Source organism: Molossus molossus, unplaced genomic scaffold (assembly GCF_014108415.1).
Source record: "Molossus molossus isolate mMolMol1 unplaced genomic scaffold, mMolMol1.p scaffold_m16_p_4, whole genome shotgun sequence".
Lineage (NCBI taxonomy): Eukaryota > Metazoa > Chordata > Mammalia > Chiroptera > Molossidae > Molossus > Molossus molossus.
Window position 1 is genome coordinate 100,358,324 of NW_023425377.1, and position 13,254 is coordinate 100,371,577.

General features: G+C 38.7%; 1 protein-coding gene across 1 annotated transcript in view; it reads right to left on the reverse strand.

Moving 5' to 3' along the window:
- Positions 1 to 13,254, reverse strand: part of MARCHF1 (membrane associated ring-CH-type finger 1) — a 150,380-nt gene that overhangs the window by 49,649 nt on the left and 87,477 nt on the right. The window contains exon 2 of the mRNA XM_036240327.1: positions 18 to 198. Coding sequence (XP_036096220.1) covers positions 18 to 198 — 181 coding nt within the window. The remainder of the gene's footprint in view (positions 1 to 17; positions 199 to 13,254) is intronic.

Genomic DNA, 13,254 nt, shown 5'->3' on the forward strand with positions numbered 1-13,254 from the left:
TCCTACACATACTGTACCTTCCGGAGGGGTTTCAGCTTGGTCTCCATTATGAAGTCATACTTGCAGAGCTCACAGCAGCGCGTGTCTGAACTCTTGATCCACTGGTGGAGGCAGGACTGGTGGACAAAGCGCAGGGTGCCCGTGCAGCGACAGGGTGTGATGAGGGGGCTCTCTTCATCCCCTTCACAGTGACAGATCCTGGGGAAGGACAGACTTTGGATGAGATCTCCCAGAGAACATTTTCCACCAATGGACTTCCTTGCTCACCCAGGGTCTATTAGGAGCTGCAACCTAAGGTTTTGAATGCATGAACGTTTCACTCCAACTTGATGCTAGAACTGACTCTACAACTGATATTAATTTTCTTTCATCTGCACAGTCAATGCTCAATTCTTAAGTCATGTTAGATGGCATTAGACACTGGTAGATTTCTACACTGAAGCCAATTTTAACAGCACAAATGTTGAGCTGTGTCCTCAGATCAATCTATTTAATAGGTTAGTGTCTATGGCATAAGTTTGCTTTCACAGATAAAAGTTATGACTTCTAAGTTTTCTAAGGAATGATGTAATCCAATAACTTCACTCTTTTATTTTGATGATAGTTTTACAGGGTCATGGTATATAACATAGTATATAGGGTATCCTACCAATGCAGAAGAGTTCTGAAAAATTTAACGTATTACCAAAAAATAAAGTGAATACAGAAAGTCCCAGCTTGGAAATATTACAAAGATTTCCCTAGGAAGATGCACACAAGTTTGCAATAAATTGCCTAAAGTTCCAGAGGTGGGGAACACCCAGCCCGCAGTCTGTATATGGCCCACAAAATCAATACCAGCTAACATCACACGCCTCTCTGAATTAACCTGACCAAATGCAAAAGACTAACTTTTTTTTTTTTTTTTTAATCCTCACCCGAGGACATTTTTCCATTTTTTGTTCAGATAGAGCGGGAGGGAGAGAGAGGAAGAGAGAGAGAGAGAGAAACATCGATGTGAAGGGACGCATCGAGGGGCTGCCACCCGCACGACCAACCAGGGCCGGGGACAAACTGCAACCGAGGTACGTGCCCTTAGCGGGAACCGAACCCGGGTCTCTCTCTACCGCAGGCCAATGCTCCAACCGCTGAGCCAAACCAGCCAGGGCACAACAGACTAACTTTTAAGTTGATAATTTTGTATGGCTTGCGAATGATGTTATAAATACCCAAATGGCCCTCGGCAGAAAAAGGTTCCCCACCCCCGGAGTCTCTGTCAAGAATCATCATTGTTTAAAAGCCACAAAAATTACTGGTTGCAGCCCTGGCCAGTTTGGCTCAGCGATTGAGCATCAACCTGCAGACCAGAGAGTCCTGGGTTCGGTTCCCGCTAGGGGCACAAACCACACACACACACACACACACAAAAAGTTACTGGTTGCATGAAGTTCAAGTAAGGACATCCTATTGTTTAATAACGTAAATAAATGACTACATCTTCCAAGGGATTCAGAGTTCGACTAGCTTACTGAATTTCCATGAATTTTAGGGTCATTGATTCACAGCCTATGAAATCATTATTCTCATCTTCAAGTTTTAAAACGTTATTTGTTTTCCTCATTGGATGGCATAAGCTTTGTTTACCTCCAGGTTGTGAATTCAAACCCAGGACTTCAATAATTGTGATGATTTAACCAGCTGTTATAGTTGATAATAAATTTAATTGGAGCTATTGCTTGAAATCAGTTCAGAAATAGGAATGGAACATTAGAAACGTATCTGTGTAGTTACTTTTTTCGAGCTGAGCCACAGTGGCACACTGGAAGACCGTTTAAATTGCTGGTGCAGCTCTTGCCTTTTGGGTCTGTGTGCTCTAGTCTCCAGAAGCAGGAGTTTTAAAGAGTGAATTTTAAAAATACATTTATCTACCTCAGCTGCCTCCCCGGGGGAAATGAAATGGCTGCTCAGTTTGTTACTGCAGCAAGATACAGGAATTGAAACCCAACCCTTCCCTAACCTCAAAATAAAGAAGCATGACACAGTGCAGTAGTATTTTGAATCTCTTTTTCTTAAGTAAAAATAAAGCAAGCAAGCAGAAACACTGACTTCTGAAGTCCTCGGGGTGGAGTGGTGGACGGAGCACAGTGTCTGCCTTCCCCGGGACCGAGTTAGGAACTGTGTTGGTTGTAGCAGCACATATAAAAGACCGATGTGGTGGGGGCCAGCTGAAAATGATCTGGGAGACTATTTTTTAAAAATATATATTTATTTATTTTTTACAGAGAGAGGAAGGGAGAGATAGAAACATCGATGTGAGAGAGAAACATCCATCGGCTGCCTCCTGCATGCTGCTCCCACCTTGGGGATCGAGTCCACAACCCAGGCATGTGCCCTGACTGGGAATTGAACCAGGACCACTCAGTCCATGGGACGATGCTCAATCCATTGAGCCACACCAGCTAGGCTGAGAGCCTATTTTTTTTAACATAAAAGCCCAAAATATCTCCTCTTTCCAAAGGTGTAGATCCCAGGGATCAGGGCTTAGCATCCATTGTATCATTAGAGTGTTGGTTGCACCACAGAGCTCAGTAGATGACAGCGGACTGAAGGACCTGTTCTGTCAGCAAACTATGACATGATCAAAGCAACCAGTGAAAGCAAATCCCGGTTTCTATAGCACTTCATTTTGTTGTAGCACTTATTCTTGGAGCCTTTGACACTTAATGAGAGGTTGATATTTCTTAAGTCCCTGAAACTTATTTCCCTGCCTGCACACAAAGACACTCCCTTAGATTAGGGGTCAGCAAGTATGGCCCCATTCTTCCTGCTACATGTTTTTATAAATAAAGCTTTATTGGAACACACCCACACACATTGATTATGTATTATTTAGAGCTGTGTTTGCACTACACCTGCAGAATTGAGAGTTGCTGCAAAAACGAATATATTTACCACCACCCATTCTTTTACACAACACGGCTGCTTACCCTGGCCTTAAAAGTGGTATTTACAGCCCTGGCTGGTTTGGCTCAGCAGTTGGAGAATCAGCCCATGAACCAAAGAGCTGTGGGTTCGATTCTGGTCAAGGGCATGTACCTTGGTTGCAGTTGGGTCCCCGGCCCTGGTAGAGGTCATACAGGAGGCAACCAGTTGATGTGTCTCTCTCACATCGATGTTTCTCTCTCTCTCCCTCACACTCTATCTGAAAATAAATTGAAAAATATCCTTGAGTGAGGATTTAAAAAAATGGTGTTTACGAGATAAAAACGATGCATGAATATTATCAACAATAATAAAAACAAAGGTAACCAAAAATCATCATTTCAACTTCTGCAAGGAACAAAAGTTGAAGTAAAGGTTACATAGAGAAGCACACAATAAAAGTGAAAGTCCCTCCTGGCCTGGCCTTGAAGCCACCCAATCCATGAACAGTCTGCAGGGACATAGGGAAAATTTCTCAGTTAAATAAAAACTTACAGTCAATGCCATATGATAATTCATCACAAAAAATGATCCTGTCAATAGAATCCTACTCAGCCACAAGAAAAGATGAAATACTGCCATTTGCATTAACATAGGTGGATCTTGAGAACATCATGCTAAGCGAAATAAGTCAGACAGAAAAAGTCAAGAACCATTATGACTTCACTCATATATGGGATATAAAACTGAAACCAACAAGTGAAGAAGCAACACAAACAAACAAAAGCTCACAGACACAGACAACAGCATGGTGGTTACCAGAGGGAAGGAAGTGGGGGGAGGTAGTAAAGGGGGTCAAATGTGTGGTGACGTCAGAAGATTTGACTTTGGGTGGCGGGCACACAATGCAATATATAGATGATGTGTCATAGAAAAGTACACTTAAAACCTGTATAAGTTTATTAACCAATGTCACCAACAATACATTTAATTTGAAAAATGTCAAAAAAAACCAACAAAAAAAAACTTGATTGTGTCAAATGCTGCACAGCTGCCAAGATGATTCTGAGGCTCTGATTGTTTACTGACAGGAGTAAAGTATTATTCATAAACATATTTAAACAATGACCTTGACGATTACTGAGTTCAAACTGACCTGATCCATTTACTGACTGTATAGTCCAACTTATTGTATCTTATAGACTCCTTTCAAAAAATTTCTGCTGAAACTCTTACCTGAAACACCACCAACAACAGTATTATTTTTTTAATAAAATTATTTCCCACAGGAAAAATCAAAAGCTTAGTTCATTTTCATTCCCATTTCACAAGATTTATTTTTGCATTATTTTAGTATTTTGAAATTTTTCTAAATTATCCAAATGATGTTGGATCCCATGAGTCTTTTTAAAACCATGTTGAGATTGATCTAAATGAATTTAAGAGCTAACTATAAACTTCAACTATCTACTAGAAATAAAAAATAATATGATAGTGTCATTACTATCATATGTAATATGAAACAATGAAACAATTCTTAAATTGATAGACTTCACACAAACCACAATTGCTAAATTATAAATAAAATCATAGTGATGAAAACATAAACATGCTTGTTCCAGCAGAATAATTGTGTGGCCAAAATTATTTTAATAATAAAATTGCATTGTAAAATATTCATAATTTTGAGGTATTTTGCCTTGTGGGAAATTACAGCTTATGATTCGAGTGATTCTGTAAAATCATTGGTGATCTTCATTGGTGTCATTTTGGCGGTGCATTTTAGTATATGAACTGCCGGGTTATAGTTTAATCAGCATATGTTGAGACTTTCACATTTTATAACTTGAATAAACTTCTACTTCCATATAATTTCTAGCTTTCTGTGAAGAGCAAACAACAAAATAGTATTTTTCAAATTAAAATTTGAACACTGTGTGTGCATGTGTGTACACACTTAAAGCTCCTTCCTTAATGTTTGAGTTTTAAGAAAAGTAGCCTTTTTAAATTGTTTTCTTTGATTTTATGAATCTTAAAATAAGCTCCACTGCTCCCCTCCCCTTGGCTAACCAAAGTTTCTTGCTTCTGTTATAATATTAATTTTCTCTGCATATGTTTTAATTTAATTAATTAATTAATTAATTTTAAAATCCTCGCCCGAGGACATTTTTCCATTTTTTGTTCAGATAGAGCGGGAGGGAGAGAGAGAGAGAGAGAAAAACATCGACGTGAAAGGGACACATCGAGTGGCTGCCACCCACACAATCCAACCAGGGCCGGGGACAAACTGCAACCGAGGTACACGCCCTCAGGGGGAACCGAACCCGGGCCTCTCTGGACCGCAGGCCTACGCTCTAACTGCTGAGTCAAACTGGCCAGGGCTCTGCATACGTTTTTAAAAAAATAATTCCTCAGTAAAAAACAACAACAACAACAACAAAAAAACGATATATATATTCATGAAGGCCATAGTGATTATGTAAGTTTGGGAATTTTTTCATTCATGCCTTTGTCCTTTCATTCACTTATATTTTCCTGGTTCTTGCTATATGCAAAGAAAATCAGGTAACAGCATCAGCATGTTGGGTACATGGAGAGGGGGAGGAAAGAACCTGTAGGCAGGGGCCCCATTTGGGCAACTGTTACAGTCAGCTCAGTATTCAGAATCTGGAACACTGTGGTGACATTGGGGAGGAGATGGGACACGCTCAGCCTGCAGAGTGTGCAGAGATCTCCGAGGACCTCGCTTGGATTCCAGGACCAGCTGTGGCAGTCTGCTCATTTACAACATGTGACTCATTGACAACATGTAATCTTCAGACAGCATCTCGGTGCAGGCCTGTTGACCCTCGCTTCCCTTATTCCATTTCTCTTTTGGAAAAACTTTTTGATATATCCCCTCACTTCCCTTCCTACATTTTTCTCCATACGTCTCTTCAACTAAATAGTCTTTAGGCACAGTTATTATGGATACTGCTATGTTTATAACAGTTCAGTTTGGATGTTTTTCTTTACTCAGAACTAATCATCATACTTCAGAGTTTGGCGCTCATTCTTTGAATTCACTTTACTAAGCTAAACAATGACGAGAATACATGTTGGTCAGAGCCATAATGAAAGGTGTTATGCTGTGGGTGAGAGATTAGTGCTAACTTTAATGTGTGAGGGGGTATAATTTCTCCTTACTGAGAAATACAGCAGAGCAACAAAAGGAGAACAGACCAGAAAAATTTTATTTTTAATTTTCATTTCATCTTATTATTAACAGGTTTCTTGCTCATAAAGCAGAAGAGAAGTTGCCAAAGAGAAGTCTTTCTTTAAAGAAATAAACAAACAAAAAAACAGGCAAGAGAATGCCCCACTGTTCAATGAAGGTTCTTGAGAAGTTAAAAATAGTAATGAGAAAAGAAAGTATGGTAGAGGAATATCTTTGGAGGGAAGCAGACACCTTTTCCTGTGAGCAAGAGGTAGAGGAAAAATGATAGGTGAGGATCAAAAGGGGGTGGAGGCAGAGGGACTTGCAGTAGATGGGTCTGGGAGGTCTTATTATCTTCTGTGATATAGGAGACAACAGGTACGCTAAACAGATGGCAGGAAGGCATAAGGTTAAGGTCTTATTGCGGCTTACATAATTAGAAAATGCCACTTGGAGAATGTGATGGAAAATTAACCAAGCATGAATATTAGAACTGTGGAGCAGCCATGGGGTCCCTGGTGAGATTAGACAGCACGGATTTATGGTAGACACTATTAACACTGCTTTGTGACTTGGCAATGTTCAGCAGTGAGAGAGGAACCTCCAGCTAGTAGCACTAGCTCACATCTTGAGATCACTGGGTCAGAAATGGGAAAGATGAATGAGCGAAGCATTGTGGCGTATCAGAGGATAAGGTGTGAAAACAGTTTGTCATAGGGTCTCGGCTCCCACTGAGCAGGAGGCCAGTGAAACCACCTCCTGGTTAATGTATTATGACAAAAGAATGGATTTGAGAGACTGGAAATCACAATGATGGTGAAGAAGTGATTTTGAAAGTGGGAGGAAATGGGTCAAAAGTTGTCTATTTATAAAGTATTCATGTCTCTCATAGATTGCTTCATATTCTTTTTGTTGTATTTTTTTCCCCATTGTCATAGGGGGAAAAAAAAAGGAATAGTTTGGTGCTTGAGACTCACAACAAGCAAGTCAACTTTTGACTCACATCCTTGCTATTTGTTCCAGTAAACTGGAGAACTTCTCAGTTTACTCATGTGTGAAGTGAGGTTGACACACCTTCTAGGATGTCATGAGGATTAAATAAAAAGAATGCAGTACTTAGCACAAAGTAGGCAAGCAAACATTTGCTAACTTTATTATGGCTAGTTTGTTAATTTCATCATTGGATTAATACTACTGTGAGTACTATTACTAATTTGGTTTATCTATGTCATTGCTTTCAGTTCTTTGGAACTGATAGTTTTTAGAAGATAGCTTGTAAGTTAGAGCAAATGCTTGTAAGTGCAAGGTCATGAATTCTGACTCCATACAGGCGAGTTAGTTGCTGACACATTTGAATCCCCAGGTCATTCAAGTCAAAGACATGTCTCACATAAAACTAGGCAAAATAGTATATTTAGACTGTGTAGGTTAAAATTGGGATTGAATTTAGCTCCTCTCTTCTATACGTTGGATGGCCTCAGACAACTTTTTAAACAGTTGGTTTTATTTATTTGTAAAATTTTACATGGTGGCTATTATGAGGCTCAAATAAAATAAGGTATATGGAAAAATATTGCAAAGTATAAATGTCATCCCAAATTAAGGAATTATTGCCACTCTATAAATAATAAAATCAACAAAAATTGCTGCTAGGTAAGAAATGCCATGCACTGCACACTTTTTGTAAAAGCAACTCATTTTTTTGTGTCTGCATTTCAGTTTATAGGATGTCATTTTTCATTGTAAAGTACTGTGACGTAAGAGAGGGAGATATTTTATACATTTACAATACTACTTAGATCACTTTTCTGCTAAGCTACCAAAACTCTCCTTAAAGCCAAGTCCAAGGGCCTTTTCTAGCTCTTCATCTTTCCTATGTCTTTTTGCATTGTTGACTAACCCTTTCTTCTTCAAACATCTTTTTGACTCATGTCACATTACTCTTATATTGCTACCCTTAATGTTGGAAAAAGTGGAATCAGAAGGGCATATAAGATGATTATAGGGATTGAAATATTGACTACTAATGGAGGACAGACAAAACATGTTGGGATTCTGTGGCCTGTGAAATGAGAAATGATAGGGGAGATATGAGACATGAGATAATAACAATATATGATAGGTGAGCTCTGATGGTGAGAGATGATAGGGGAACAATATGGAATTCAACATATGTAAATTCATTGCTAAGACTCTTCTACCATAATTAAAAATTGTAGGTCAAAGGGACGACCTTATGAACTATGAGTCCCACATTTAACATCAGAGGGGAGGAAAGGGCAGGGAAAGGGGAACTTACATAAAGCTTTCTTTGGATGTGTGAAAGGCTCCCGTGTGAAAGGGCAGCTGGTCTTATTCTGTCCCACCACTGGATCCAATGAGTAAAAGTCAAAGGAATCAACAGAGCTTTCCAGAGATCTCAGAAGCTTCCCCAGGAGAGTGTAGATTTCCCATCATTGAAAGCACTGAAGCGTAATCGGGGTGATTATATGGCAGCCATAGTGTTAAACCAGAGATTTTCAACTGGTGTGCTGCAAGAATTTTTAAAACATGCAATAGCTGACGATTTAGTCGGGGGCACTGACCTCTTTTCCCTTAGACAGTCTAAGGCTTAGACTGTCAAAGAAACAAGTGACAGCAGCCAATACAACAATGGCCATCCAATGTGAATGAGTCAAAATTATACCTACTTTTTTTTTGGTCAGATCAGCAAGAAATATATTTTTGGTGTGCCGTGGAATTTTAGTAATTAGTTTAAGTGTGCCATGAGATAAAAAAGGTTGAAAATCGCTGTGTTGAAGGAACTCAAGCCAGACTAATTAGAGGACATGACCTCACATGTCTTTTCCAATGTTGCAATTCTGCTCATCTTTTTTCCCGGACTGATTTCTACACGCCACCCCGCCCCCAATTTTTTTTTTTTTACCAGCAGTTTCCCTCTGCTTAGCCTGGGAGTTTGGTACTTGATTGCCCCCCGCCCCACACCCCCATTCCATACTGACTACCCTTTTGTAGGAAGACAGTCTGGGCCCACAACTTCAAGTATTGCTCCTGAATTTGTGATTTTAAATCCCCCATCTCCACAACCAGCCTCTGCCTCTCCAATAACAAGAAACTACAGCCAGTTCTCTAACTCCAATAATGGGGTATCCCTGAAGGGACACCTACTATTTCCTGCATCTTGTCATCGCCAAAATAGCTTTTCTTCCCAAAGATGTCATTCCATAAATATCCCATTCTCTTGGCTTGCCTTTATCTTTGAACTTTCCATATACTTCTGATTATATATTCAAATTGTCATCAATATGGCAATAGTTTTGTCCCTCAGTGTTTTTCATATGTTCCTCATTTCATCCTATCACCTCTCTAGTAGTTTTGAATTGTCAACTGTCAATTATCTTTAAGGACTTGCTCCTTCCAAATCATTTTTAAACCATACAGTCATTCAGATCCTCTTAATGGCCGTTCTTCAAGAACTCTATCATCAATCAAATCAAATCTAATTACTTCACCTGATTTTTATATGACCTTCCATAATTCGAATTTACCTTGACCAACCTATCATTGTATTTCCCACTAATCTCTAACATACAGGCATAGTAGCATGGCACAAAATTTACCAGCTGATAAACTATAAATTTTGCTGCAAATTACCACTGTGCCAAGGTCATGATTTCTCTTATCCTAGAGGGTATTTTAAAGGTCTTAGGTGAGTTATCCATTAATTCCAGGTAATTTACAAATGTTATCATCCTCTGTTTGTGTCCTGATATGACAAATGTTGGAAACACTGGTGTCTTTGTTAAAAGTACAATCAGCATCAGAATTATAGTACTTCACATATATGTCCATTAAATTACTTAAACTTGTATTTTCAAGTTCCTCACCAATAAAATAGGAAAATAGTAGTATTTACGTCATAGGCCTATTTATAAGGAATAAGTTAATTGTCAATTAAGGATAAATAGTATTTTTTAAATGTAATACTTAGATGGTTATTGCCTCAGCCTATTGCGTTCTGGGAATTTTCTCTACTATAATCTCATATCCATGATATCCTCTCCCTCTCTCTCTCTTTTTGTTTTTTTGGTATGTGCCCCTAGTGGGAACTGATCCCAGGATTCTCTGGTCCTCAGGCCGACACTCCAACCGCTGAGCCAAACCAGCCAGGGCATCCTCCCTCTCTTGATAATACCTCTTCTAAATTTAGGCTAGCCTAAGACTCACAGGATTAATGTAACAGCCTCTAGATCTTTGCCTACAATACTCCCCCCATTCTTGAGTTTTCATCACTCTTAGATACTATTCCACACAATTCTGATCTTTGTTGTTTGTCAATTGTTTAATCTATCTAAGTTCTGGTATTATGAGCTGAATAAATTCCTATTTGTTAATTTTTGGGGGCGGGATCTTCTTTGTATGGAAAGAACAGCCTGATACTAAGAGTAATTTATATGATGAGAGTGTTAAAAAGTCAGGGTAAAGATGGTAAATTACTAGACCATAAATGACCTGGGAATGGTATAGTTTAAGGTGTTATTTGAACATGTACAGAGCATAGACCAAAAGAGGTAGCTTCAGTGAGACGATTTACCAATTCTCAGAAGTTGTTGCCAATTACCAGTGTTCTGTTTATGTGTCGGGAAAATTAACTTATAATGAAAGTGAGAAATGCGTGATCCTTGCACATACCATGCACTTTTTAATTAGCATTTGAGGAACTAAACTGAAGTAAACCAATTTCATACCCTCTCTGAGCATCAGAGGAAGTCAAGCAAAGTGATCTGATAAAGGAGAAGTAACTCATTTAATAAGTAGAAAAGATGGAAATATTTAATAATAGTATTCTTATAAACAGCTGCTTCCAGACACTGATTGACATGGAATTGGCATACATTTTTAGAATTAAAAAACAAAAACAAAACACCTTAAATCAGATTTTTAAGATTTTCTTTAGAGAAATGAAGATAAGTATTATAAACTACTAATCAGCCTGAGACTTAAAATATCTTGTAAATGCTAATTAAAAATACAATTAGGACAATAGAACAAATATATTTTCTAGAGGGCTGATAAAATTTTTGTAATCATAATATTGGCCATTCTGAATCTACAGTCTTCTTAACATCTACAGATGAGGGACGGCTTTTCACGCACAAGTGATTTTTTAACGTTTTTTGTTTTGTCAAAGGAATATTTTCAACTAAAAAAACCTACTACATAGAATGACTTCCTGAGTTTAATTTCAAGCCCTAATTTGTCACCACTGATTTGGTCAATACCTCAGACCATCTGCACAGGCTGGAGGGAATGATCAACAACAAAGACAATGGCACAGCCATGTCCCTGGCTCCTAACTTGATCCTGGAGCTGATCCAAAGTCACAACTAATCAGCTCCATTTTCTTCCCACTAGATAGCTGACTGATGGAAAATGTGGAGAAGAAAATGATCACCTTGCTGTGCCAGCAATAAAAGCAAAGGAGGCCAAGTCTTAATAAGAGTTCAAAGGTATTTTGGTTGTGTGAGCTGCTCTGGATTGGGAAGATTCTATTGAATCGCTCCTCTTGTGGGCCTCATTACCTCTGGTTATGCTTCAATTTTATCAATACCAGGAGTTTAAATCTTAATTGGGATCGAGGATTGTACTCCTCTGTTACCATCTAGCCTAGTGATTCAGTCTCATAGTGGCCTAGGCTCTCTTTGAGGACTTTCTGAAGGTTCCACGTGTTTGTGGAGTAGACTTTTCCCTGGAATGTTGGAATGTGTTGCCCCAAGAATCCCAGCCCCAGGTTCCCAATAACAGAATAGATCTTTCCCATTAGAGATCTTTCCCATTAGTCGTAGGGTCAGCTCAAACTATCCAAATCCTCCAAGTCAGGAGAGATCAAACTATGGAATGTTCCTTTTGGGATAATTTCTATGTAATGACTTTCTCACAATCACAAACATTAATTTTATATGTAAGTTTTGAGATTTTGGGGGGTTTGTTTGTAAGACTGACAAATTTAAACTGGAGATATTTCTGTGCAGGCATTCTTTTTTTTTAAATCCTCACCCGAGGACATTTTTTCATTTTTTGTTCAGATAGAGTGGGAGGGAGAGAGAGGAAGAGAGAGAGAGAGAGAGAAACATCGATGTGAAAGGGACACATCGACTGGTTGCCACCCGCACAACCCAACCAGGGCCAGTACAAACTGCAACCAAGATACGTGCCCTTGGCAGGAACCGAACCTGGGTCTCTCTGGACCACAGGCCGACGCTCTAACAGCTGAGTCAAACCGGCCAGGGTTGTACAGGTATTCTTAGAGTTCATAGGTTCAAGTTTTATTGACTGCATATATTGAGGTGAAAGGAAAAATGAAAGGACAGATAATACACACTCATTTGTTTTCTGTGTAGATACAAATAAGTATATTTGGTCAGATACAGAGTAGGGTTTTGGTACATACATAATAACAGCCCTATCGGGAAAAATATCATTATAACTTTTCAGTCTTTTTTTTCTCTGCATGTGGCAGAGACTCTTAATTCAAACTGATTTTGCGATAGCTCTTTCTTTGCAATTGCTGTGTTTGTATCCTCATAACCTCATTCTCAGCCATGGCTTCCTTCTGGTTTTTGTCCATTCATTAATCTTATCTGGCTGAGCATTACATCAAAGGAAGTCTCAAGTCTCATGGATAATTGACAAAGCAATTTATTTACAGACAACCAAGAACTGAATGAACTAGAAATATGCTTCTGCATATGAATGCTTTTACACAGGCAAGTAAGTATCTAGGCAAAATATTGATGTTCAATAGTAGTTCTAGTACTCTGAGTGAAGAATGGTCTTTATTTATTCACTTATTTATTTATGTGTTAATCTATTTAGTTAATCACTCTCTCAAGAAATAATTTGTTGCATATGTACTATGTGCAACATTGTAGAAGGTGCTATGATAAATAAAAATATAAATAAGTCAGCCTTTGTGCCCTTCATGGAGCTTATACTTTGATAGTTTATACACTGGACAATTACTCAAGTAGCTAGAATCCAGTTACAATGTGATTTGTGTCACATCAAATGCTGTTTTATGCAAGGGAGGTAAAGACAAAGTACAGATTGGGGGTAGGCATGGTGGTTAAGCCTAGTGGAAGTTGTAGTATGTGAAA